The sequence below is a fragment of the Larimichthys crocea genome, chromosome VII (genome assembly GCF_000972845.2).
Source record: "Larimichthys crocea isolate SSNF chromosome VII, L_crocea_2.0, whole genome shotgun sequence".
NCBI lineage: Eukaryota > Metazoa > Chordata > Actinopteri > Sciaenidae > Larimichthys > Larimichthys crocea.
Window position 1 is genome coordinate 19,645,942 of NC_040017.1, and position 23,724 is coordinate 19,669,665.

The 23,724-nt window shown below is 37.9% G+C and overlaps 3 protein-coding genes across 3 annotated transcripts in view; all 3 read left to right on the top strand.

Moving 5' to 3' along the window:
• Positions 1-2,385: 2,385 nt before the first annotated feature.
• On the top strand, positions 2,386-6,727 carry LOC113746066 (extracellular calcium-sensing receptor-like). Its single transcript, XM_027280346.1, has 6 exons — positions 2,386-2,576; positions 2,756-3,053; positions 3,213-4,007; positions 4,107-4,334; positions 4,517-4,640; positions 5,814-6,727. Exons 1-6 carry the CDS (start codon positions 2,488-2,490, stop codon positions 6,725-6,727), a joined length of 2,448 nt encoding a protein of 815 aa, XP_027136147.1. The 5' UTR covers positions 2,386-2,487.
• Positions 6,728-8,940: 2,213 nt separating this feature from the next.
• On the top strand, positions 8,941-19,451 carry LOC109141035 (uncharacterized). The gene is made up of 13 exons (XM_027280347.1): positions 8,941-9,044; positions 9,260-9,557; positions 9,715-10,509; positions 10,680-10,907; positions 11,085-11,208; positions 11,771-12,662; positions 12,885-12,918; positions 15,264-15,448; positions 15,628-15,925; positions 16,070-16,864; positions 17,045-17,272; positions 17,456-17,579; positions 18,538-19,451. The coding sequence occupies exons 1-13, from the start codon at positions 8,956-8,958 to the stop codon at positions 19,449-19,451; spliced, it is 5,004 nt and encodes a 1,667-aa protein (XP_027136148.1). The 5' UTR covers positions 8,941-8,955.
• A 1,402-nt stretch (positions 19,452-20,853) lies between these two features.
• Positions 20,854-23,724, top strand: part of LOC104935866 (extracellular calcium-sensing receptor-like) — a 5,756-nt gene continuing 2,885 nt past the window's right edge. The window contains exons 1-5 of the mRNA XM_019269965.2: positions 20,854-20,900; positions 21,077-21,374; positions 21,556-22,350; positions 22,446-22,673; positions 22,840-22,963. Coding sequence (XP_019125510.2) covers positions 20,869-20,900; positions 21,077-21,374; positions 21,556-22,350; positions 22,446-22,673; positions 22,840-22,963 — 1,477 coding nt within the window. The 5' untranslated portion in view covers positions 20,854-20,868. The remainder of the gene's footprint in view (positions 20,901-21,076; positions 21,375-21,555; positions 22,351-22,445; positions 22,674-22,839; positions 22,964-23,724) is intronic.

Consider the following 23,724-nt stretch of genomic DNA (forward strand, 5'->3'; position numbering starts at 1 on the left):
AAATGAGCAGTCCAAAACTTGAAGCTAAAATTGCAAATATTCCACAGCAACACTGAACTTCCCAGGAGAGCTGACATATGCTGGAATAAAAGTGATCCATACTGCACAGAATCAGCATGCTGAAGGTGATAAATTTGGCTTCATTGAAATTATCAGGCAGTTTCCGAGCCAGAAAAGCAAGAAAAAAACACAACATGGCCAAGAAGTCCTATGTACCCAAGTACAGCCCAAAGCCTATAGCTGAACCCAGAGCACACTCTAAGATGATTTGTCTTGAATTCCTTAAAGTTCTTAAAGGGAAATGGAGGAGAATTGATAACCACGGTACCAATGATAACTTGTATGAGAGTGAAACCCAGCAACACTGAGTTTTTGCTGTGCAGGCCCAAACCATTCATCACATTACTACCTGGAAGTGTGGCCCTGAGGCCTTAACACTACTTTGTTTTCCCCAGAACACAAGAGATACAGAGGACAAAGGTGATGCCGAACGCAGTGTTGTCGTCAGCATGCAGGGTATTTTTATTCCAAAATGTTACATCATCTTAATGAAACCAGAGAAGAATACGAAAAAGAATATGATGGGGAAGGGAACACCTAAATCATTCTGAAAATTATGTTGGTAACAGCACTCTAGTGCCTTTGTAATATTTGCATAATCATTTGTTAAAACGACTGTCATGCTGCCATGTGTCTTCATTTAATTAAAAACATGTTATTGTACAACTGTAGTATTTTTTCCCCCATTGCCTATCATTACATTTGTAAAAAAAAAACATATTTAGTTGACAGCATTTATAGACACATTTCAAGAGTTGGTATTTCTGGTGATTCAGATACACAATAGCGCTGTTATTAATAAGAATGGCTGTACACATGCCTTTTTAAAAAAACAATTACATTACTTATGATGAAAAACTGAAAAACTAGAGAGTTAACACAGCCAACTCAATTCAAACTCTTCGTGGAATCCCTCACATCCAAAGGTAGACTGTTCCAGAGACTAGGCACACAGTGGATGAAGGTGTTTTTATTAAAATCCCAAGGACAGTTAGTCCAGCTGCAGGATCTAAGGGACCTGCTGGGTACATAGAGGCATGTCTGAGAGATAGATTGGTACCAGACCAGACAGTTGAAAAACTAGCAATCCATCCATCCATTTCCTTCTGTTTATTCGGGGTCAGGTCGCCATAGTGGTGTTCCAGATGTCTTTTTCCCCAGCATTGCATTCCTGCATATCACCTTCAGCATGCTGATATTCTGTGCAGTATGGATCACTTTTATTCCATCATATGTCATACAAAAAAGAATATGATGGAAAAAGGGGCACCAATCCTCCTGAAAGCATAAATATAACTTAATATTCTACAAAACAGATTCAAGCAGCTTTTAAAGATAAAGCTATGGTCTGACTCTGCACATGACATAGCATATTGAGAATACAGCATAAAATACTACAATGTAATATTCAACATAGCTACAGTGTATATACTGTATACATGTAGAGAGTGTGCTGACAGCAAGGCTCACTCAGCACAACTGGCTAAACTGGCCCAAGATGGAGACCTTCTTATTGGCATAATTTCTATCATTTTACAGTAGGCATGATTATCTAATTAACACAACTTAGGCACATACTGTATTTACATGGTTTATTTGTATTTGAGGCATGAATTTGGGGATGTTCACTACTGGGACACACAAAAAGATTTGACTTTTAGCTCATTTATGCAATTTGTCTATTTGCATTGTGTTGCACTCTCTGGGCCACCATACTGTGCACCAAAACAAAAGTAAAAACACCGAGTATGCTACCTAGCCAGTACCAACTGTCGGACAGTTATTATATCAGAGTTATTGGAGACCTAAATAGCTCAAATGAGGGCAAAAATATAATATGTTTTACACCATATGGTTTTCACACAGTGAGCCTGATCATTTAAAATAATGTAAGCCTAATAACTCAAACTATCTCAACTTTCATTATCAAATTCTATATTATGTTTTACTTGTAATTATGAATTCAATAATCAATTGTTCCATAACATTCAAATTTTAATGTAAAAATAAAAACTCTGAACTGCACAAATGAATATTAACATCTGTTAATATTAAGGATGACAGTTAAGATATTTCAACTAGACTAAGGCCCAAATCTCTTGTGGTGATGGGACACTTCCCTACTCTCGCCCCACCAGGGAGGTCCACAGAGATAAAACATCATTGTTCTATCATGATTGTTTATGCTGCTCACAAACGTATAAATAGCAGTGCAAGTCATTTTGATTTACGTAATGGATGAGTTAAGGCTATAGTTAGTGGTATATAGATCTGTCAGACAGTATGACACCTGCACAGAGGTGGCCAGAGCAGGGTTGGGCACTTTTACAGCTTTTGTTAGTGGCATCTCTCTCTCAAGCTGAAAAGCCAGTATGCAAGTGGAGAGGAGATCCTGAGAACCCCCAACTATTTAAGGATGGGGATATTATGTTGGGAGGGCTCTTCTCTTTCCACAGCACCTGGAAAGATAGACGCGATACCTACATGCACAAACCATTGCCACTGGAATGCATCAGGTAAATTATGCCATAAAAATATTTCTATTCAAAGGGGAACTGAGAAACATACTGTACAAAAAAGATTGTCAGACTGTATACTGAAGTTAGAAATAAGAAACAAATGCTTTCAGTCACTATATTATTCTTTCAGGATGAACTGTTTGCAATTACAACTGAATATAACTGTCTGCATTAAGTTTGCATTTCAGAGAATTCCAGTTTGCCCAGGCTATGCTCTTTGCCATAGAGGAGATCAATAACAGCACAGACCTACTGCCTGGAATCTCTCTAGGCTATAAGATCTATGATATCTGTGGATCCATTGCCAGAGGTGTAAGGGTCACTCTGGCCTTGGCTAATGGTAATGAAATGGAATTTGAACCCTCAGAAGCACCATGTACAAGATCTGCCCAAGTGCAGGTCATTATGGGAGAGACGTCTTCTTCTCCTTCCATGGCTATAGCCACTGTCATCGGACCCTTTTATATCCCAATGGTTGGTAACATTAGTATAAATGTAAATCATGTTTTTGAAAAATAAGCATTGTTTTTTTCTGTTCATATCATTATAGCAAAGGGGCCTTTAAGCAATTGCAGTGTGCTGGCTGTGTAAATGTTTTATATTTTTATCTGGGATATCATTTTTTTCTTTTAGATCAGCCACTTTGCTACTTGTGCTTGTCTCAGTGATAAAACCAGGTACCCATCCTTCCTCAGAACAATACCCAGTGACTACTACCAAAGCAGAGCCCTGGCCCAATTAGTCAAGCACTTTGGTTGGACTTGGGTTGGAGCTATTAGAACAAATGATGATTATGGCAATAATGGCATGGCCATATTTATAGAAACTGCCCAGCAGCTTGGCATCTGTCTTGAGTACTCTGTAGCTGTTTTTAGGACAGATCCACCAGACAAAATACGAAAGATAATTGACATTATCAAAGCTTCTACTTCAAAGGTGATTGTTGCTTTCCTTTCCCACTTGGATATGGACATGGTTATTCACGAGTTGTCTCATCACAACTTGACTGGATACCAGTGGGTAGGCAGTGAGAGCTGGATTGTTGATTCCCAAACTGCAGCCATGGATAAGCATCACATTCTGGATGGTGCTATAGGTCTGTCCATCCCCAAAGCACATGTCAGTGGCATGAGAGAGTTCATGCTGGATGTGAAGCCACTCAATTCGTCTAGTCAAGAACTGTTTACAGAGTTTTGGGAGACATTATTTAGTTGTAAGTTCAAGATGTCAAATTTATCAGTGGGGAATGAGAGAGAATGTACTGGACATGAAGATGTGACTGAAATGCAAACTAGCTTCACTGATATGTCACTCATGCCTATCTTTTATAATGTGTACAAAGGAGTGTATGCTGTGGCCCATGCACTTCATAATATTCTCAGCTGTAATAAAACATGTGACAACAATGTGCAGCTAGATCCATTTTTGGTGAGTTGAATGGCAAGCATATAGCAAAACTTTAATTGTTACAGTATATCATGCTGTTGAGAGTCAGATAATGTTGTAAAGTGATGCATATTTTCTTAGATTTTACAGCACACAAAAAAGATTCAGTTCAAAACAAAGGAAGGAGATGAAGTTTACTTCGATGAACACGGAGATGCTGCCGCAAAGTATGAAATTATAAACTGGCAGCCAACAGAAAATGGCATTGTGGACTTTGTCACAATTGGTCTTCATGATGCATCTTTACCTGAAGACAAACAGCTGAATCTGCAAAATAAGACTTTAATATGGGCACAAAACTCAAAACAGGTAAGCTACCATGTGGTCATTAATTGTGAATGAAAGTTGTCATAATTGTATATCCCATTGGTGATTGTGACTGTATCATATGTTTGGTTTAAACACATAAAATGTATAATACATGATTTTAACAATTACACCTTGTCAGCCTGATTTCATACATTTTTCTCATATCTATTCTGTCTATGCAGGTGCCTGTGTCAGTTTGCAGTGAGAAATGTCCCCCAGGAACTCGCAAGGTTCTGCAGAAAGGAAAGCCTGTCTGCTGCTATGACTGTCTAAGATGTGCAGAGGGAGAAATAAGCAACAGTACAGGTGTAGTGAATTCAAGACAAGTTGTCATGCCAATGTTACAAAATGACAAACTTTATGTGTTTTATGTTTCTTAAGCAACAAAAAATATCAAGATCATGATACCAAAAACATTCAATGATTCAATTTATTATATAGTGCCAAATCATAACAAAAGTAGTCTTATGGCACTTGCAATGCACAGCAGGTCTAGACCATACTCTTTATCTAAATCTGAAAAAAACAACAACAACTAACCAATAACAAATGGGCTGCCTGATGTATGTCTTGGTAATGCATATCAAGTATGAAGTCCCAAAATAAAAATGGAATACCATTGAACTACCAATTTCCTGAGAAAATTGGAACAATCTGTGTTGTTCTCAGTCAAATAATGTTTACATTTCTTGGTACACATCCATGGGATAGGAAGGGAATAATTCTGACATGGATTTTCAGCAGTGTATTCTTTGGTCCAACCACTATGAGTCAAAGGGTCAGAAATGACTAATTTGTTGAGTTATATGTTAAACTTTATCGAAGTAATTAATAATGTTGTGATACTATAACAAACTATAAGTTAATTATACAAAATGTTTATTAATAGATTGGCTCACTCAAATTACAAAAAGACAGACAGTATTTTATTGTCTCCTCCTAGTGGTAATCTGAGCATACAGATCATTAATGTGAATTAATGCATTAAAAGCAAATGAAAATTGTGTTTTGGCTATAGCCCTGAATATTTGAAAAACACATCAGCATGATACCTTTCATATAATTATATTCATAAGGCTAATCCTGATAGACGCAGTACATGGTTTACACGTGGCGTAGAAGATCACGATGGGAGTCTTCAGAATCTGTTGGCAAATTGTATGTTGACCAGTATATTTTTGACAAAGTATTTAACAATAAAGTCAAACAAATAAAAACTACATAAAAAATTTAGCAACTTTGACTTATAAATTTGGTATACTTTTCTTGTCCACAATAACATCCTTGGTAGCACTGGAAAATTCCAGGCTTTCAAATGACCCTGAACATACCAAGGTTGTCTGCTATTTCAAGGAAAACATAGCAGTGACCCTTTACATTTTCCTTTCACACATCTAGAAATTATTTTACCATCAATAATCATTCATCAATAAATTATCTTTATACAATCTAAGCACCTGCTCCAATGTTATTTTTCAGATTCTATCACATGTGTGAAATGTCATCCTGAGTTCTGGTCAAATGAGAGAAGAGATGCCTGTGTGAAGAAGGAGGCAGAGTTTCTGTCATATGAAGAGATTATGGGAGCACTGCTCACCGCGGCCTCTTTATTTGGAACATGCATGACTTCTGTTGTGGCATTCATTTTCTTCAGATACAGACAGACTCCTGTTGTCAGAGCCAACAACTCTGAGCTGAGCTTCCTGCTGCTCTTCTCCTTGAGTCTGTGTTTCCTGTGTTCTCTGACCTTCATTGGCCGACCCTCTGAGTGGTCCTGCATGCTGAGACACACTGCATTTGGCATCACCTTTGTCCTCTGTATCTCTTGTGTTCTGGGGAAAACAATAGTAGTGTTAATGGCCTTCAGGGCCACACTTCCAGGTAGTAATGTGATGAAATGGTTCGGGCCTGCACAGCAAAAACTCAGTGTTGTGGGTTTCACTCTCATACAAGTTATCATATGTATCCTCTGGTTGACAATCTCTCCTCCGTTTCCCTTTAAGAATTTTAAGGAATCTAAGGACAAAATCATCTTAGAGTGTGCTCTGGGTTCAGCTATAGGCTTCTGGGCTGTACTTGGGTACATAGGACTTCTGGCCATGTTGTGTTTTGTTCTTGCTTTTCTGGCTCGGAAACTACCTGACAATTTCAATGAAGCCAAATTTATCACCTTCAGCATGCTGATATTCTGTGCAGTATGGATCACTTTTATCCCAGCATATGTCAGCTCTCCTGGGAAGTTCAGTGTTGCTGTGGAGATATTTGCTATTCTGGCTTCAAGTTTTGGACTGCTCATTTGTATTTTTATTCCAAAATGTTATATCATCTTGCTGAAACCAGAGAAGAATACGAAAAAAAATATGATGGGGAAAGGGGCAGCAAAATCATCCTGAAAACTATCAGTAATATGGTGGCAAGAGCAATCTTGTGTCATCTTAATTTAATATAATTTCATATAAAATATTATGGCAAAGGTATTCCAGTCCTAGTCTAAAAACAATTATACAAAGTAATATACAGTCATATCAACCATCCATCAATCCATCAATTTTCCTCCGCTTATTAGGGGTATATCTATAGTGACACATTTTCAATTTTAAAACAAAAGACATTCATCACTTGATTTTCTTTTTTTTTCCTGAAAAAATAGCACCTCTTGTTCAAAAAAAGAGAAGAAAAAAAACAAACAAACAAAACAAAATAACCTATTAAAGCTTTGTGGTTGGAATATTATGATATGGCACAGCTGTGGTTCAGGAGGTAGAGCGGGTCGTCCACTGATTAGATGATCGGTGATTTAATCCCCAACTCCTCCAGTCTGCATGTTGTGTCCTTGGGCAAGATACTGAACCCCAAATTGCTCCCTGTAAGTTGCTTTGGATAAAAGCATCAGCTAAATATATAATAATATATATAATATAATAATATGGGCTTACCCCGGACAACCCCACATAGTCCAGTTGTCCCGCTTGATATGCTTGTTGTCCCACCAAAGCCAACATTTTACATAATTTTCCAACACCACACATCGATAACTAATATCAGTAGTTTTTTTAAACAAAAAGGATGGTCAGGGGGCCCAGCTGTAGGCCTAACACTTATGTGTATCTCTTGTATTATCCTGTTGTCACTGCTATATGTTTCTGTATTTGGTTGTGATTTCTCACAGAATTTGTTGAGTTGTTCTAAATGCATCTATTGTCAAATTGTTGAATATATGTTTCCTTAATTTGCATGTATTTTGTCTATTGAAACGTGTTTTCTCAAGTTGCAGTACATTGAACTGGATTGGATGGTTTTTTGGGGGGTGGATAGTGTGGTACAAGTGAGTATAAAAAAGCATGTGATAGCTAATGTTACATTAGCGGGCCTGTCTGCCTGTGCAGAGAGCAGTTTCACACACAACCCTTGAACCGTTGTTGTTCTTAAGGCAACCATAGCAGGCTGTTTATCAAAACGAATGGAACAACCCACTATCAGACTGACTGTTAGCGACTAGCCTAACTGGTGAACAGTGCAGAGCATTTAGAAGGATACCAAAACATCAGTTCTTTCATGCATTTCAAATAAGAATTTGGGGTAAATTCTCCAAATTTAATGAGCCTTTCAGAACTTCACTGTAGTACTGTAACCTGTACTATTTCACTCCATACAAGATGACAGGGCCACTGTTACCAAACAAAACTCTTTGATATCTCCTTTCACTACTTAGTATGGCCAACTGTAACCACAATTTATCTTTAGCAAATTCATTAGTGTGGTTTTTCCTATAAGGGCCATTGCTATTCCAGTTTTCAGTTCTGGGAGACTGGAACTAGTACATTTACGTGTCTGTGTATACCTTCACCTGTTACCCTTGTTTAAGAACTCATTACAAGCAATTTCTGATCACTGCATCTGCTTTTAAATCTGCTTCCTGAATATAGTATATAGTTATATTGTAATCTTCCATTCTATCTGTACACATTTTAGAATAATTAAATTTAAAAGTGTGTGTTGTTGTAATACACATTTTGGCCACTAAACTACCCCACTGTAATGCCCTAAGTTTGCTGTTTTATGTTCCAACATGCTAACGTTACTTTTTGTTAGTTAGTTTGTCTGTTCAGAAACTGGTGATTTATGTTGTCTTATCGCTGTTCTGTTTTGTTATGTATTGGTTTATAATAATAATAATAATAATAATATTAATAATAATAACAATAACAATAAACAACAACACAATCCTCTGTTTTCACAGATTAAACAAAATATCAGTGCCATATATAACATATGTAAACAATTGTTTTTTTTGTTTGTTTTTTTTTAAACTTTTCTTAAGTCTGTTTTGGCACCTCCCTCCTCTCACCCCACAACAGAGATAAAACATCATTGTTATTTTTAATGCTGTTCTAAAGTATATAAATACCAGTGTAAGCATTTGATTTGCAGTAAGGTACATGTGATGCCACCCAGTGGTTTAGTTCTTTCAGGCATTATGACGTCCACTCAGAGGTGGCCAGAGCAGGGTTGGGCACTCTTACAGCTGTTGTTGGTGGCATCTGTCTCTCAGGCTGAAGAGCCGGTCTGCAGACAGAGAGGGGATCCTGAGAACCCACAGATATCCAAGGATGGGGACATTATGTTGGGGGGAATCTTCTCTTTCCACAGCAGATGGAAAGACCGACAGGACACCTACATGCACAAACCACTGCCACTGCAATGCACCAGGTAAATTATACTAGGAAATCTATATAAATGTAACATATCTAAAAGGATGTATCAAAAACAGGAACAAAAAAGGGCAATCTAATTGAAAGTTGACATAAGCTATAATCCATGTTTTGTGTGTTGATATCATCAAATTATTCTATTTATTGTGCAATTGTTTCAATTTTAAGACAAGTTGGTTGAAATTTCAACTCTTTGTACCTGTATGCATCAAGTTTGAATTTCAGAGGGTTCCAGTTTGCCCAGGCTATGCTATTTGCCATAGAGGAGATCAATAATAACACAGATCTACTACCTGACATGTCTCTGGGCTATAAGATGTATGATGCCTGTGGCTCCATTGCCAGAGGTGTGAGGGTCGCACTGGCCTTGGCTAATGGTAATGAAGATGTATCTGCACCCACCGAGGCACCATGTACCAGACCTGCGCAAGTGCAGGCCATTATGGGAGAGACATCTTCTTCTCCTTGCATGGCTATATCTACTGTAATCGGACCATTTCATATCCCACTGGTGGGTAAAAATGAAAAGATGTTAGCAAAAGATATAGTATTATTCTGTAATTCTCACAACTTGTCATACCAAACTGTTTTGTTTTTCAATATTGCAGTGTTGTGTAAATGTATTATATTTTATATCTTTACCACAGAATACCATTTTTTTCTTTTAGATCAGCCACTTTGCTACTTGTGCTTGTCTCAGTGATAAAACCAAGTACCCATCCTTCCTCAGAACAATACCCAGTGACTACTACCAGAGCAGAGCCCTGGCCCAGTTAGTCAAGCACTTTGGTTGGACTTGGGTTGGAGCTATTAGAACAAATGATGATTATGGAAATAATGGCATGGCCACATTTATAGAAACCGCCCAGCAGCTTGGCATCTGTGTGGAGTACTCTGTGCCATTCTTTAGAACAGATCCACCAGAGAAAATACAAAAAATAGTTGACATTATAAAAGCTTCTACTTCAAAGGTGATTGTTGCTTTCCTCTCCCACATGGATATGGATGTGCTAATACATGTGTTGTCTAACCACAACTTGACTGGATACCAGTGGGTAGGCAGTGAAGGCTGGATCTTTGATTCGCATACTGCAGCCATGGATAGACATCACGTTATGGAAGGTGCTATAGGCCTCTCAATCCCCAAAGCACATGTCAGTGGCATGAGAGAGTTCATGTTGGATGTGAAGCCACTCAATTCATCGAGTAATGAAATGTTTACAGAGTTTTGGGAGGCATTGTTTAGCTGTAAGTTCAAGAAGTCAAAGTCATCAGCAGGGAATGAGAGAGAATGTACTGGACATGAAGATGTGACTCAAGTGCAAAACAGCTTCACTGATATGTCACTCATGCCTATATTTTACAATGTGTATAAAGGAGTGTATGCTGTGGCTCATGCACTTCATAGTATTCTCAGCTGTAATAAAACATGTGACAACAATGTGCAGCTAGATCCATTCATGGTGAGTTGAACAGACTTTGTTTTTTGATTAAGTTATATTAACAAAAAATGTCATGCCTGTTGAAAAATGAATTGTTGCCGATAGTCTGCAACAAAGTCTGTCATGCTGTTGAAATAATACACCTAGCATGTTTGTCAGACAACAATCTACACTTATGAATATCTTCTTAGATTTTACAGCACATAAAAAAGATTAATTTCAAAACAAAGGAAGGAGATGAGGTTTACTTTAATGAAAATGGAGACCCAGCAGCAAAGTATGAAATTATAAACTGGCAGCCATCAGAAAATGGAATTGTGGACTTTGTCACAGTTGGTCTTCATGATGCATCATTACCTGCAGACAAACAAATGAATCTGCAAAATAAGACTTTAATATGGGCACAAAACTCTCAACAGGTAAGCTTGTTGTGCCTGGTATGCATGTTGTCAATTAAAAGCCAGTTTGTATAATTATAGGTGCTACTTATTCGTTCTGTATCATAATGTTTGGTCACAATGCATCAATGCAAAATGAATAATAGATGCTTGTAAAGACAACACCTATATACATATATCTCATTGTTTTTCATGCAGGTGCCTGTGTCAGTTTGCAGTCAGAAATGTCCCCCAGGAACTCGCAAGGTTCTGCAGAAAGGAAAGCCTGTCTGCTGCTATGACTGTTTAAGATGTGCAGAGGGAGAAATAAGCAACATTACAGGTGTAGTAATGTTTAATTGAAGACAAAACAAAAATCTCCCATGCTAATTTTAATAGAGTGGCATGGCTTTGTGAAATGCTGTCAAGCACACAGTGGTAGTTCGTTCAGGGATTACATAGCAATTACACAGTTTTTTAAGCAAGCAAACAATCCATATTGACTCAATTCAATTTTATTTATATAGCACCAAATCATAACAGAAGTTATCTTGTGACACTTTCTATAGAGAGCAGGTCTAGACAGGACTTTATAATATTATTTACATAGACCCAACACTTCCCACCATTAACAAGCACTTGGTGTCAGTAGCAAGGAAAAACTATTCATGAGCAGTACCTGGCTCAGGCCATCTGCTGCAACTGATTAAAAAGAGAAAGGGAGAGACGTTTTTATCTCCTTAAGGAGTGTTTGAATATAGCTAATGAAGACAGTCATTTTCATTAGTCATAATGGAAAAAAGTGCTTACTAAAGGTATAGCCTTTTTAAGCAGTAATCGTGTGGCTATAATCCAAATCATTCATGATGATACCATGTCACACCTGATCCAATATTACTTTTCAGATTCTATCACCTGTGTCCGATGTCATCCTGAGTTTTGGTCAAATGAGAGAAGAGATACCTGTGTGAAGAAGGAGGCAGAGTTTCTATCATATGAAGAGATTATGGGAGCACTGCTCACTGCAGCGTCTTTATTTGGAACATGCATGACTGCTGTTGTGGCATTCATTTTCTTCAGATACAGACAGACTCCAATTGTCAGAGCCAACAACTCTGAGCTGAGCTTCCTGCTGCTCTTCTCCTTGACTCTGTGTTTCCTGTGTTCTCTGACCTTCATTGGTCGGCCCTCTGAGTGGTCCTGCATGCTGAGACACACTGCATTTGGCATCACCTTTGTCCTCTGTATCTCTTGTGTTCTGGGGAAAACAATAGTAGTGTTAATGGCCTTCAGGGCCACACTTCCAGGTAGTAATGTGATGAAATGGTTTGGGCCAACACAGCAGAAACTCAGTGTTGTGGGTTTCACTATTATACAAGTTATCATATGTATCCTCTGGTTAACAATTTCTCCTCCTTTTCCATTCAAGAATTTTAAAGAATTCAAGGACAAAATCATCTTAGAGTGTGCTCTGGGGTCATCTATAGGCTTTTGGGCTGTACTTGGGTACATAGGACTTCTGGCCATGTTGTGTTTTTTTCTTGCTTTTCTGGCTCGGAAACTACCTGATAATTTCAATGAAGCCAAATTTATCACCTTCAGCATGCTGATATTTTGCGCAGTATGGCTCACTTTTATTCCAGCATATGTCAGCTCTCCTGGGAAGTTCAGTGTTGCTGTGGAGATATTTGCTATTCTGGCTTCAAGTTTTGGACTGCTCATTTGTATATTTATTCCAAAATGTTACATTATCTTACTGAAACCAGAGAAGAACACGAAAAAGAATATGATGGGGAAGGGGGCACAAAAATCATCATGAAATAATCATTTATCAACCTGACTGTCAAGTAGATATCCATCTTCATTTTATTGAAGTCTTGCATTGTATTAATGCAATGGGATATATAATTACATATATTACAACTTGTGCATAGATGGCTGACAAATTAAAGGAAAAAAACACACAAAACAACAACATTGAGTGTCTAATTAAGGTGCTGTGTCACATTCTGCTACCAGAACAGCTTCAGTGTGTCTGGCATTGATTCTCCAAGTCTATGAAATTCTCCGGGACAGATGGAACAACATTCTTCCAAAAGATATTCACTGATTTGGTATTATAATTATAGCTATGGAGAGCACTAACTCATCAATCCACAGTGGTGTTCAGCTGGATTAAGATCTGATAACTCCAAACATCAACATACATACATACATACATACATACATACATACATACATTCATACAACATGTGATTCACATCATTTTCATACTCATTAAAACATATCTCATGCACTGTGAATTGGGCATTGTCATACTGGATGACTCCCATCAGGATTAAATGTTTCACCATAGGATAAATGCAATGCAAAATCAGAATCAATTGAGCCTGTTTAGCATTTTTATACATACCACAGAACATCTGAATTTGATTCAATACTTTAAATGATGATTGCTTAACTATACCATGCTATGAACCTGTGTGTGGAATCCACTCATTTATTCATGTTTTACATTTATTTTTTTCATACTAAATGTACACGGTTTCCTTATGGATTTCACAACAGTAATACAGATAATAAAAATAAAATGGAATAAAAATTCACATTTTAACTGGAAAAAAATGTAAAGTGTTTTGTGTCCTTGGTCTCCTGAGGCTTCAGGTTTGAGCTCAACTACAGTAAAGTACAGCCCTGATGTTGTTAAATGTGTATAAAGCCCTTTAATTAACTGTAGACCTTATTTCTTCAAAAAACATATACATATACAATATTCGGTACATTATACCAGTGGAAATCTATACTTTGCTATGAGGTGCTGAAATTTGACATGTTTAAATGACATGTCATTGCCAGATGCAGAGAAGATGAGCAGATGGGATCCGCATGTGTTGTTCCCACCATAAAGCATGGATGAATAGGTATGATGGTAAGAGTGCTTTGCTGGTGATACTATTGGTGATGTATTCAAAATTCAAGGCCTTCATAGCTGCCAATGCATTCTGCAGTAAGATGCCATCCCATGCAGGATCAGAATCACTGGTGCAGAGTAGCTTCTGTGCGTTCCTAAGGTTGGATGTACACCCCTGATAAAGTAGCACTAATTGCGATTAACATTTGATATTCAATAACTCCACACGGAGAAGGAACAGAATCATATTTAATATTCCTGCTGTCACAACAATCCTTATTCATCACACTTCCTCCTGGTTTCTTGCAATAATGTTCTGTTCTGTCAGATCAATATACAGAAAAAGAGTACGTAACCACTATCCGGTATTCCAGGATTCACCAATCAAGTTTTGATGAAACAAAAAAACATTTCAGTTACTGGTATCTCATTGAAAGCTTGTATGTGCACAGAGGTTTTCCCAATTATTACCCACTACCTGTATGTCGGCTAGCAGGATGCAAGGCAGAGATGAGGCCATATTTACGTCCCTCAACGTTTTCCTTTTTCCTTTCTGTTTATTCTGATACGAGGGGGGAGGCACCAAGATGGACTTCCTTGTCTGTGTGGTTAGGATTGTAGGTGATGTATTCTCCTCTATTTTTTCCTCTTCCTCAATTTTCCTCTTATACTTACATTTAAAAAAACTCTTTTGGCCTGGTAGCAGTGTCAGCAGGAGGAGGAGAGCCCACAAAGCAGTCAGTTGCTCATGTCCCTATTCTAATGAGAGTGTTGTTTAGCGTTTAGCTCAGTTGGTAGAGCAGCCGCCCCTTGTGCGAAGGCTCAGTCCTTGCTGTGGAAGCCCAGGATTCAAATCTGACCTGTGGCTCTTTCGCGCATGTCATTCCCCATCTCTCTCCCCACATTCCTGTCACTCTTCAGCTGTCTCTATGAAATAAGGCTTGAAAAGGCCAAAAAAATAATCTAAAAACATAAAGACATGTACATTTAGCTGAGTTCAGCGCTGGCCCAGCTGGTATGTTTTTTGGGGGGGTTTTTTTGTATTGAAGGTGTCAACCCTAGTTAAAGAGTTTGTGTAGGTCAAAACTGAGTTTAACGGTGAGTGAAGACTGGACATACATTGGGAATCAGCAAATATGACACAGAATTAATACTATTATTGCTGCTTGATGAACTAATTGCTTTCAAGGTAATGTTATTTGTAAAATTTGTTATAATTCCCACAAGTGGTTCTCAAAACAATCGTGCTCATGTACAGCACAATTGAATAGTCTCACCACTCAACTTTTTTTCTGTTTTGGCACCACCCTCCTCTTGTCCCACCTTGTGGTCTGCAAGATAAAGATTCACTGCTCAATTATTCTTTTTTGTGCTGCTTCAAAATGTATAAATACTAGCACAAACATGTGATGCCACTTGCTGGAATAGTTATCTCTGGCATTATGACCACACAGAGGTTGCCAGAAAAGGTTTCGGCATTCTTACAGCTGTTGATAGTGGCATCTTTCTCTCAGGCTGATGAGCAGGTGTGCAGGAGAAGAGGGGATCCTGAGAATCCCCAGCTTTCTAAGGATGGGGACATTATGTTGGGGGGAATCTTCACTTTCCACAGCAGCTGGAAAGAGACACGGAATAGCTACATGCACAAACCACTGCCACTGCAATGCACCAGGTAAATAGGTTAAGAGAAACTGGGTACAGATAAAGTAAACGTTCAAAAGAGGTTATCAAACATACTATTGAAGTAAGAATATCAATATATGATACTTTGCTTTCATTTACTATGCTAGTGTTTCTATGTCAAGAACACATTGTTTACATTTTCAACAATTTATAACTGTTTGCATCAAGTTTGAATTTCAGAGGTTTCCAGTATGCCCAGGCTATGCTCTTTGCCATTGAGGAGATTAATAACAACACAGACCTACTTCCTGGCATCTCTCTGGGATATAAGATCTACGATGCCTGTGCCTCCATTGCTAGGGGTGTCAGGGTTGCACTGGCTTCAGCTAATGGTAATGAACTTCTATATGCACCTTCTGAGGCACCGTGTACCAGACCTGTCCAAGTGCAGGCTATTTTGGGAGTGACCTCTTCTTCTCCTTGCATGGCTATATCTACTGTTATTGGACCCTTTCATATTCCACTGGTAGGTAAGGTTGGTAAAAACTTTTATCAAAAAATAAATGTGTTAAAATAACTTTTATTCTGTAATTACTCTAGCTAGTAATGAAGGGGAGTGCACTGTGCAAATGTTTTATATCTGGGGCACCATTTCTTTTTTTTCTTTTAGATCAGCCACTTTGCTACTTGTGCTTGTCTCAGTGATAAAACAAAGTACCCATCCTTCCTCAGAACAATACCCAGTGACTACTACCAGAGCAGAGCTCTGGCCCAGTTAGTCAAGCACTTTGGTTGGACTTGGGTTGGAGCTATTAGATCAAATGATGATTATGGAAATAATGGCATAGCCACATTTAGAGAAGTCGCCCAGCAGCTGGACATCTGTGTAGAATACTCTGTGCCATTCTTTAGAACAGATCCACCAGACAAAATACAAAAGATGATTAACATTATCAAAGCTTCTACTTCAAAGGTGATTGTTGCCTTCCTCAATCATATGGATATGGATGTACTAATACATGAGTTTTCTCACCACAACTTGACTGGATACCAGTGGGTAGGCAGTGAGGGCTGGATCCTTGATTCCCAAATTGCAGCAATGAACACCCATCACATTCTGGATGGTGCCATAGGCCTGTCCATCCCCAAAGCACATGTCAGTGGAATGAGAGAGTTCATGTTGGATGTGAAGCCACTCAATACATCTACTAATGAACTGTTTACAGAGTTTTGGGAGGCATTATTTAGCTGTAAGTTCAAACTGTCAAAATTATCAGCACAAAATCTGAGAGAATGTACTGGACATGAAGATGTGACCCGAGTGCAAAACAGCTTCACTGATATGTCACTCATGCCTATCTTTTACAATGTGTATAAAGGAGTGTATGCTGTGGCCCATGCACTTCATAGTGTTCTCAACTGTGACAAAACATGTGACAATAATGTGCGGCTAGATCCATTTAAGGTGAGTTAATTGTATTTTGTATTTTTTTTAAGTCACATTAACACAGGAAATAAAATTTTGAAAGGTTAATTGTAACAGTCTATCTACAATGCTATTGGAACACTTATGTCTGTAAATGTTGATGTTTATAAACCTATATATTTGTCAGAAAATTATCTACATTGATAGCTCTCTGTTTAGATTTTACAGCACATAAAAAAGGTTCATTTCAAAACAAAGGAAGGAGATGAGGTTTACTTTAATGAAAATGGAGACCCAGCAGCAAAGTATGAAATTATAAACTGGCAGCCAACAGAACATGGAATTGTGGACTTTATCACAGTTGGTCTTTATGATGCATCTTTACCTGCAGACAAACAGCTGAATCTGCAAAATAAGTCTTTAACTTGGGCACAAAACTCACAACAGGTAAGTTACGATGAATATTGTAATTGGTAAATACAGCCTATTTGAATTGATATAATTGTATGAGTCATCATCCATTCATCCATACATCATCCTTTATGGTCTCAATGCATCCAAAGTAATAGCGTGCAAAGAGAACACCTTGTCAGAGTGAATGCATCATTTTTCTCATTGTTTTTCATGCAGGTGCCTGTGTCAGTTTGCAGTGAGAAATGTCCCCCAGGAACTCGCAAGGTTCTGCAGAAAGGAAAACCTGTCTGCTGCTATGACTGTTTAAGATGTGCAGAGGGAGAAATAAGCAACATTACAGGTGTAGTAATATTTAATGCAAGAAAAAAACAAAAGTCTTACAAATTGGCATAACAAAAGTTCACATGCCAGTTTTCTAATTTGACTTCAGAAGCATGGGTGCAGTTCCTGCAGAAATTATGTAGTGATTATGTAACGTTCCAATAAAGTGTGTAAGCGTGCTGCCCTCTGATGAGCAGTTGGCACCATGCATGATAGCCAAAGCCATTAATGTATGAAGGTGTGTATGAATGATGGAATGTAAGATGAAGTGTAAAAAATGTAAAAGCACCTTGAGTGGCTGGAAGACTAAGAAGTGCTATATAAGTCCATATAGCCAATTTGCAATTTACAATATGCTAGGCAAAAAATGACACATAAGTCTGAAATCAGATACATACATTTATCAATCACACTAAATCAAGGTCAAAGGTCCGATATGAAAAATGTATGTAACTCAAGTATTTGAAATGACATGTCATTCTTCATAGAAAAATGACAAAATCCTTCTGAAGATAAGTCCAGTCGTTGTTGTATCAGCCCATTTGCACCATTGTCAGCAGTATATCATTTTATACAACCACAGTCACAAGATCAGAAATTTTTAACTATAAAATAAGTATATAATAAATTAAATTGTCATTAAATGATAATCTCACTCAAATTACAAAAAGACCCTATCCTGGTCTATTATCACCTCGTCCTTGTGGTATCTTTGCATAACTTGGCTCCTGCTAATCTCTCTCTCTGAAACCGAAATAAAAACAGTGAGAGTGAATGAAATTGTGTTTGACACTTGAAAAGTCCTGGTTATACTGGATCTTGTACTTACAATTTGTCATAATTTCTGACATTTTATAAGCATAATTTGACTTGAACTGATCCATTATCTTGTCATCATTTCTGTCATGCCGGCTTTAAAAGATGCAACATGGTAAAAGAAGACAAATGTAATGAAACCCTGGTATATTATTTTTCAGATTCTATCACCTGTGTGAGATGTGACCCTGAGTTCTGGTCAAATGAGAGAAGAGATGCCTGTGTAAAGAAGGAGGCAGAGTTTCTATCATATGAAGAGATTATGGGAGCACTGCTCACTGCAGCCTCTTTATTTGGAACATGCATGACTGCTGTTGTGGCATTCATTTTCTTCAGATACAGACAGACTCCAATTGTCAGGGCCAACAACTCTGAGCTGAGCTTCCTGCTGCTCTTCTCCTTGACTCTGTGTTTCTTGTGTTCTCTGACCTTCATTGGCCGGCCCTCTGAGTGGTCCTGCATGCTGAGACACACTGCATTTGGCATCACCTTTGTTCTCTGTATCTCTTGTGTTCTGGGTAAAACAATAGTAGTGCTAATGGCCTTCAGGGCCACACTTCCAGGTAGTGATGTGATGAAATGGTTTGGGCCTGCACAGCAGAAACTCAGTGTTCTGGGTTTCACTATCATACAAGTTATCATATGTATCCTCTGGTTAACAATTTCTCCTCCATTTCCCTTTAAGAATTTTAAAGACTTCAAGGACAAAATCATCTTAGAGTGTGCTCTGGGTTCAGCTATAGGCTTTTGGGCTGTACTTGGGTACATAGGACTTTTGGCCATGTTGTGTTTTTTTCTTGCTTTTCTGGCTCGGAAACTACCTGATAATTTCAATGAAGCTAAATTTATCACCTTCAGCATGCTGATATTCTGTGCAGTATGGATCACTTTTATTCCAGCATATGTCAGCTCTCCTGGGAAGTTCAGTGTTGCTGTGGAGATATTTGCTATTCTGGCTTCAAGTTTTGGACTGCTCATTTGTATTTTTATTCCAAAATGTTACATTATCTTATTGAAACCAGAGAAGAATACAAAAAAGAATATGATGGGGAAGGGAACACCAAAATCATCCTAAAAATTAAAATATTATGTTGGCAAGAGAATTCTAGTGTCATCCTAATTATTACATTATAATTTGTCAACCCCCTAGATCAAGTTTGTTTCAACACATTAAAAAACAAAAGGCAAAACAATGAACAGCATTAACATTATAAATAGTTCAGATCAAAACCACCTTACAGCTATATTCCTCCAGGCACGTCTGGTCACCACCAGAACTACTTGAAGATACTGAAACACTGCACATTTTCAGTGTCACAAGGAGCAGCCTTGGTGGGGTCCACCAGCCAGTGAGAATGTATTCCACTTTGTGCTAAGAATACAGACAGCTCTCACTTTTGTCATACGAAAACCAGAGGGCTCATACCAATGGCCCTGTCACCCCATACTCTATCAGTACCCCCCACAAGAACCCCTGGGGAACACAATCCTGGGAATAGCTTAAGGAATATTTTGTCCTTCATTTGAGATATTAACATAAATATATTTTTATGTTTGGGGTTTCTGAAATAACCTAGACTACTTTGTTTGAAGGTACATTAGTGGAAACCAACCGACATGTGAGTACAGAACAAATGACTGCTTGCAAACAATAACATTGATACACTTACAAAATTTTGAATGGCACTGAAACAATTTGCACTGAAAAATACTATTTATTTTATTTTGATATTTTTTGCATTTTTTATTTTTTTTTGTCAGGTTTCCTTAATTAAATTCTTATTGAAGCATATATATGTATGGCTCCAGCTTAAACCCATAGCTATAGAGACACTTAGTCACTCACCTATTTAAGACCTGCACAAGCCAGTCCAGACTTTCATCTGCTCTTCTACAAAGTACAACGTTGTCAAGTGGTCTCAAAACAAAACAAAGGACACAGAAATCAGCACAGGCAACTTTTAACTGAACTGACTAACTTTCTTAAGTTTATATAACCTTTACCTTGTATTATTTGTTAATGTTTAGTGTGTGTTAATAAATCATGACTCAATAATGATCAAACTTTAACATAAAATCTCAGGACAAATTAATGTTCCTTTTACGTACATTTACAGTTAACATGTTTAACATAGACCAAAACTTCCTGTTTGGATTCTTCCCTCCTCTTGCACTGTTCTGTCTTTTTTTTAATTTTATCTTCCTCCAAAATGTATAAATACCAGTGTAAGCATTTGATTTACAGTAAGGCACATGTAATGCCACCAAATGGTTTAGTTCTTTCAGACAGTATGACGCCCACACAGAAGTGGCCAGAACAGGGTTGGGCACTCTTACAGCTGTTGTTGGTGGCATCTGTATCTCAGGCTGAGGAGCCAGTGTGCAGACGAAGAGGTGATCTTGAGAATCCCCAGCTGTCAAAGGATGGGGACATTATATTGGGGGGGATCTTCTCTTTTCACAGCAAGTGGAAAGACAGACAGGATACCTACATGCACAAACCACTGCCACTTCAGTGCACCAGGTAAATTATAGCAGATACATGGATTTTTATTTCAAGAGGAAGGTCATATAAGTGGAAAAATTGTTATAAATATTCCATGTTGCATTAATAATACTACCAAATGATTTCAGTTATGATACTATTGTTTCTGTTTCAATGACAAACTGTTTGCAGCTATTCTGAATGTTTGCATCAAGTCTCAATTTCAGAGGTTTCCAGTTTGCCCAGGCTATGCTCTTTGCCATTGAGGAGATTAATAACAACACAGACCTACTGCCTGGCATTTCTCTGGGATATAAGATCTATGATGCCTGTGCCTCCATTGCTAGAGGTGTGAGGGTTGCACTGGCCTTGGCTAATGGTAATGAACTTCTATCTGCATCCAATGAGGCACCATGTACCAGACCTGCCCAAGTGCACGCCATTATGGGAGAGACGTCTTCGTCTCCTTGTATGGCAATAGCTACTGTGATTGGACCCTTTAATATTCCAATGGTGGGTAAGATTGTTAAAAATACAATTATATTTTCAAAAAATATATTGTTCTTCCAGATGGTCATAGCAAAAGGGTTTTTCAAAGAATTGTATTGTGCTGTGTAAATTTGAAAATGTTTATTGATATGTCTTTGTCTTGGGATACCATTTCTTTTTTAATTTCATATTTTCCCCCTTTTAGATCAGCCACTTTGCTACCTGTGCTTGTCTCAGTGATAAAACCAAGTACCCATCCTTCCTCAGAACAATACCCAGTGACTACTACCAGAGCAGAGCCCTGGCCCAGTTAGTCAAGCACTTTAATTGGACTTGGGTTGGAGCTATTAGAACAAATGATGATTATGGCAATAATGGCATGGCCACATTTACAGAAGTTGCCCAGCAGCTTGGCATCTGTCTAGAGTACTCTGTATCTGTCTTCAGAACAGATCCACCAGACAAACTTCGAAAGGTAATTGACACTATCAAAATTTCAACTTCCAAGGTGATTGTCGCTTTCCTCTCTCACAAAGATATGGATGTACTAATACCTGAGTTAACTCGCCACAACTTGACTGGGTACCAGTGGGTAGGCAGTGAGAGCTGGATATTTGATTCCCAAACTGCATCCCTGGATAAGCATCACATTCTGGATGGTGCTATAGGCCTGTCCATCCCCAGAGCACATGTCAGTGGCATGAGAGAGTTCATGCTGGATGTGAAGCCACTCAATTCATCTAGTCAAGAACTGTTTACAGAGTTTTGGGAGGCATTATTTAGCTGTAAATTCAAGAAGTCAAATGCATCGGCAGGGAATGAGAGAGAATGTACTGGACATGAAGATGTGACTCAAGTGCAAAACAGCTTCACCTATATGTCGCTCATGCCTATCTTTTATAATGTGTATAAAGGAGTGTATGCTGTGGCCCATGCACTTCATAATATTCTGAACTGTAACAAAAAATGTGACAACAATGTCCAGCTAGATCCATTTACGGTGAGTTTAACACAAAATATACATGATTTACATCATGTCACAGTAACAAGCAGTGTATATCAACAACATCATGCTGTTAAGCTGTATTTTCTTAGATTTTACAGCACACAAAAAAGATTCAATTCAAAACAAAGGAAGGAGATGATGTTTACTTCAATGAAAATGGAGACCCAGCAGCAAAGTATGAAATTATAAACTGGCAGCCATCAGAAAATGGCATCGTGGACTTTGTCACAGTTGGTCTTCATGATGCATCTTTACCTGCTGACAAACAGCTACATCTGCAGAATAAGTCTTTAATGTGGGCACAAAACTCACAACAGGTAAGCTATCATGTGATTACTGTAATTGTGAATTAAAATACATTTAAATTGTTATTAAATTGTATGTAATTACTTTTTGTTAGTGTATCATAGTTTAGTTACCTTGGTCTTTTAACACCACAGTTAATACACATAAATTATTCCTGTTGTAATTTTGTTCATGTAGGTGCCTGTGTCAGTTTGCAGTGAGAAATGTCCCCCGGGAAGTCGCAAAGTTCTGCAGAAAGGAAAACCTGTCTGCTGCTATGACTGTGTAAGATGTGCAGAGGGAGAAATAAGCAACATTACAGGTGTAGTAATATTTAATATGAGACAAAATAAATGAATAAATACAAATCTGAATGTTGTCATGTTCACATTCCAATTTTAAGAAATTACGTTTTTGAATTTGTACATAGATTATATATTACTTATATCATATTGTAAGCACACCAAAAACCAATACATCAAGAAGTGTTTTAATTCAAAGAGTGCTTTTCAAAGACAAAGACAAAATGAGAAAAAAAGAGTGGGATCTTGCAAAACAGATAATACATAACATAACAAATAAAAGCCAATAATAAGAAAACAGAAAAGTAAGTTTTAGAGACCAATGCAGCAAAACATAAAAACTACAACAATAAAACCAATAAACTGTTAAAAAGGAAATCAAAATCTATCCGGTGAATGAACACGGTATACAAAGTAAAGACATGATCAAGACTTAAATGCTTGGCAATGAATGACAAAGCATCTTAAACAAAAAGCCAGGCTAAAAAGATAAGTCTTGATGGGTTTTTTAAAAAAAAGATGTGTACAAAGGTGAATTCCGTCATATCTGTAGGCAAGCTGTTCTAGAGCTGGGGCCCACAGTAACAAAAGGCGGACTCCTCGTGTATTTTTATGGATGTTCTTGATACTACTAAGAGTCCAGCTGTCGAGGATCTGAGGGACCTGCTAGGTACATAACTATCTAGCATATCTAAAATATTGGTTGGTGCCAGGCCATTCAGTGATTTAAAAACAAATGAAATATTCATAAAATCAATTGTAAAACTAATAGGTAACAAAT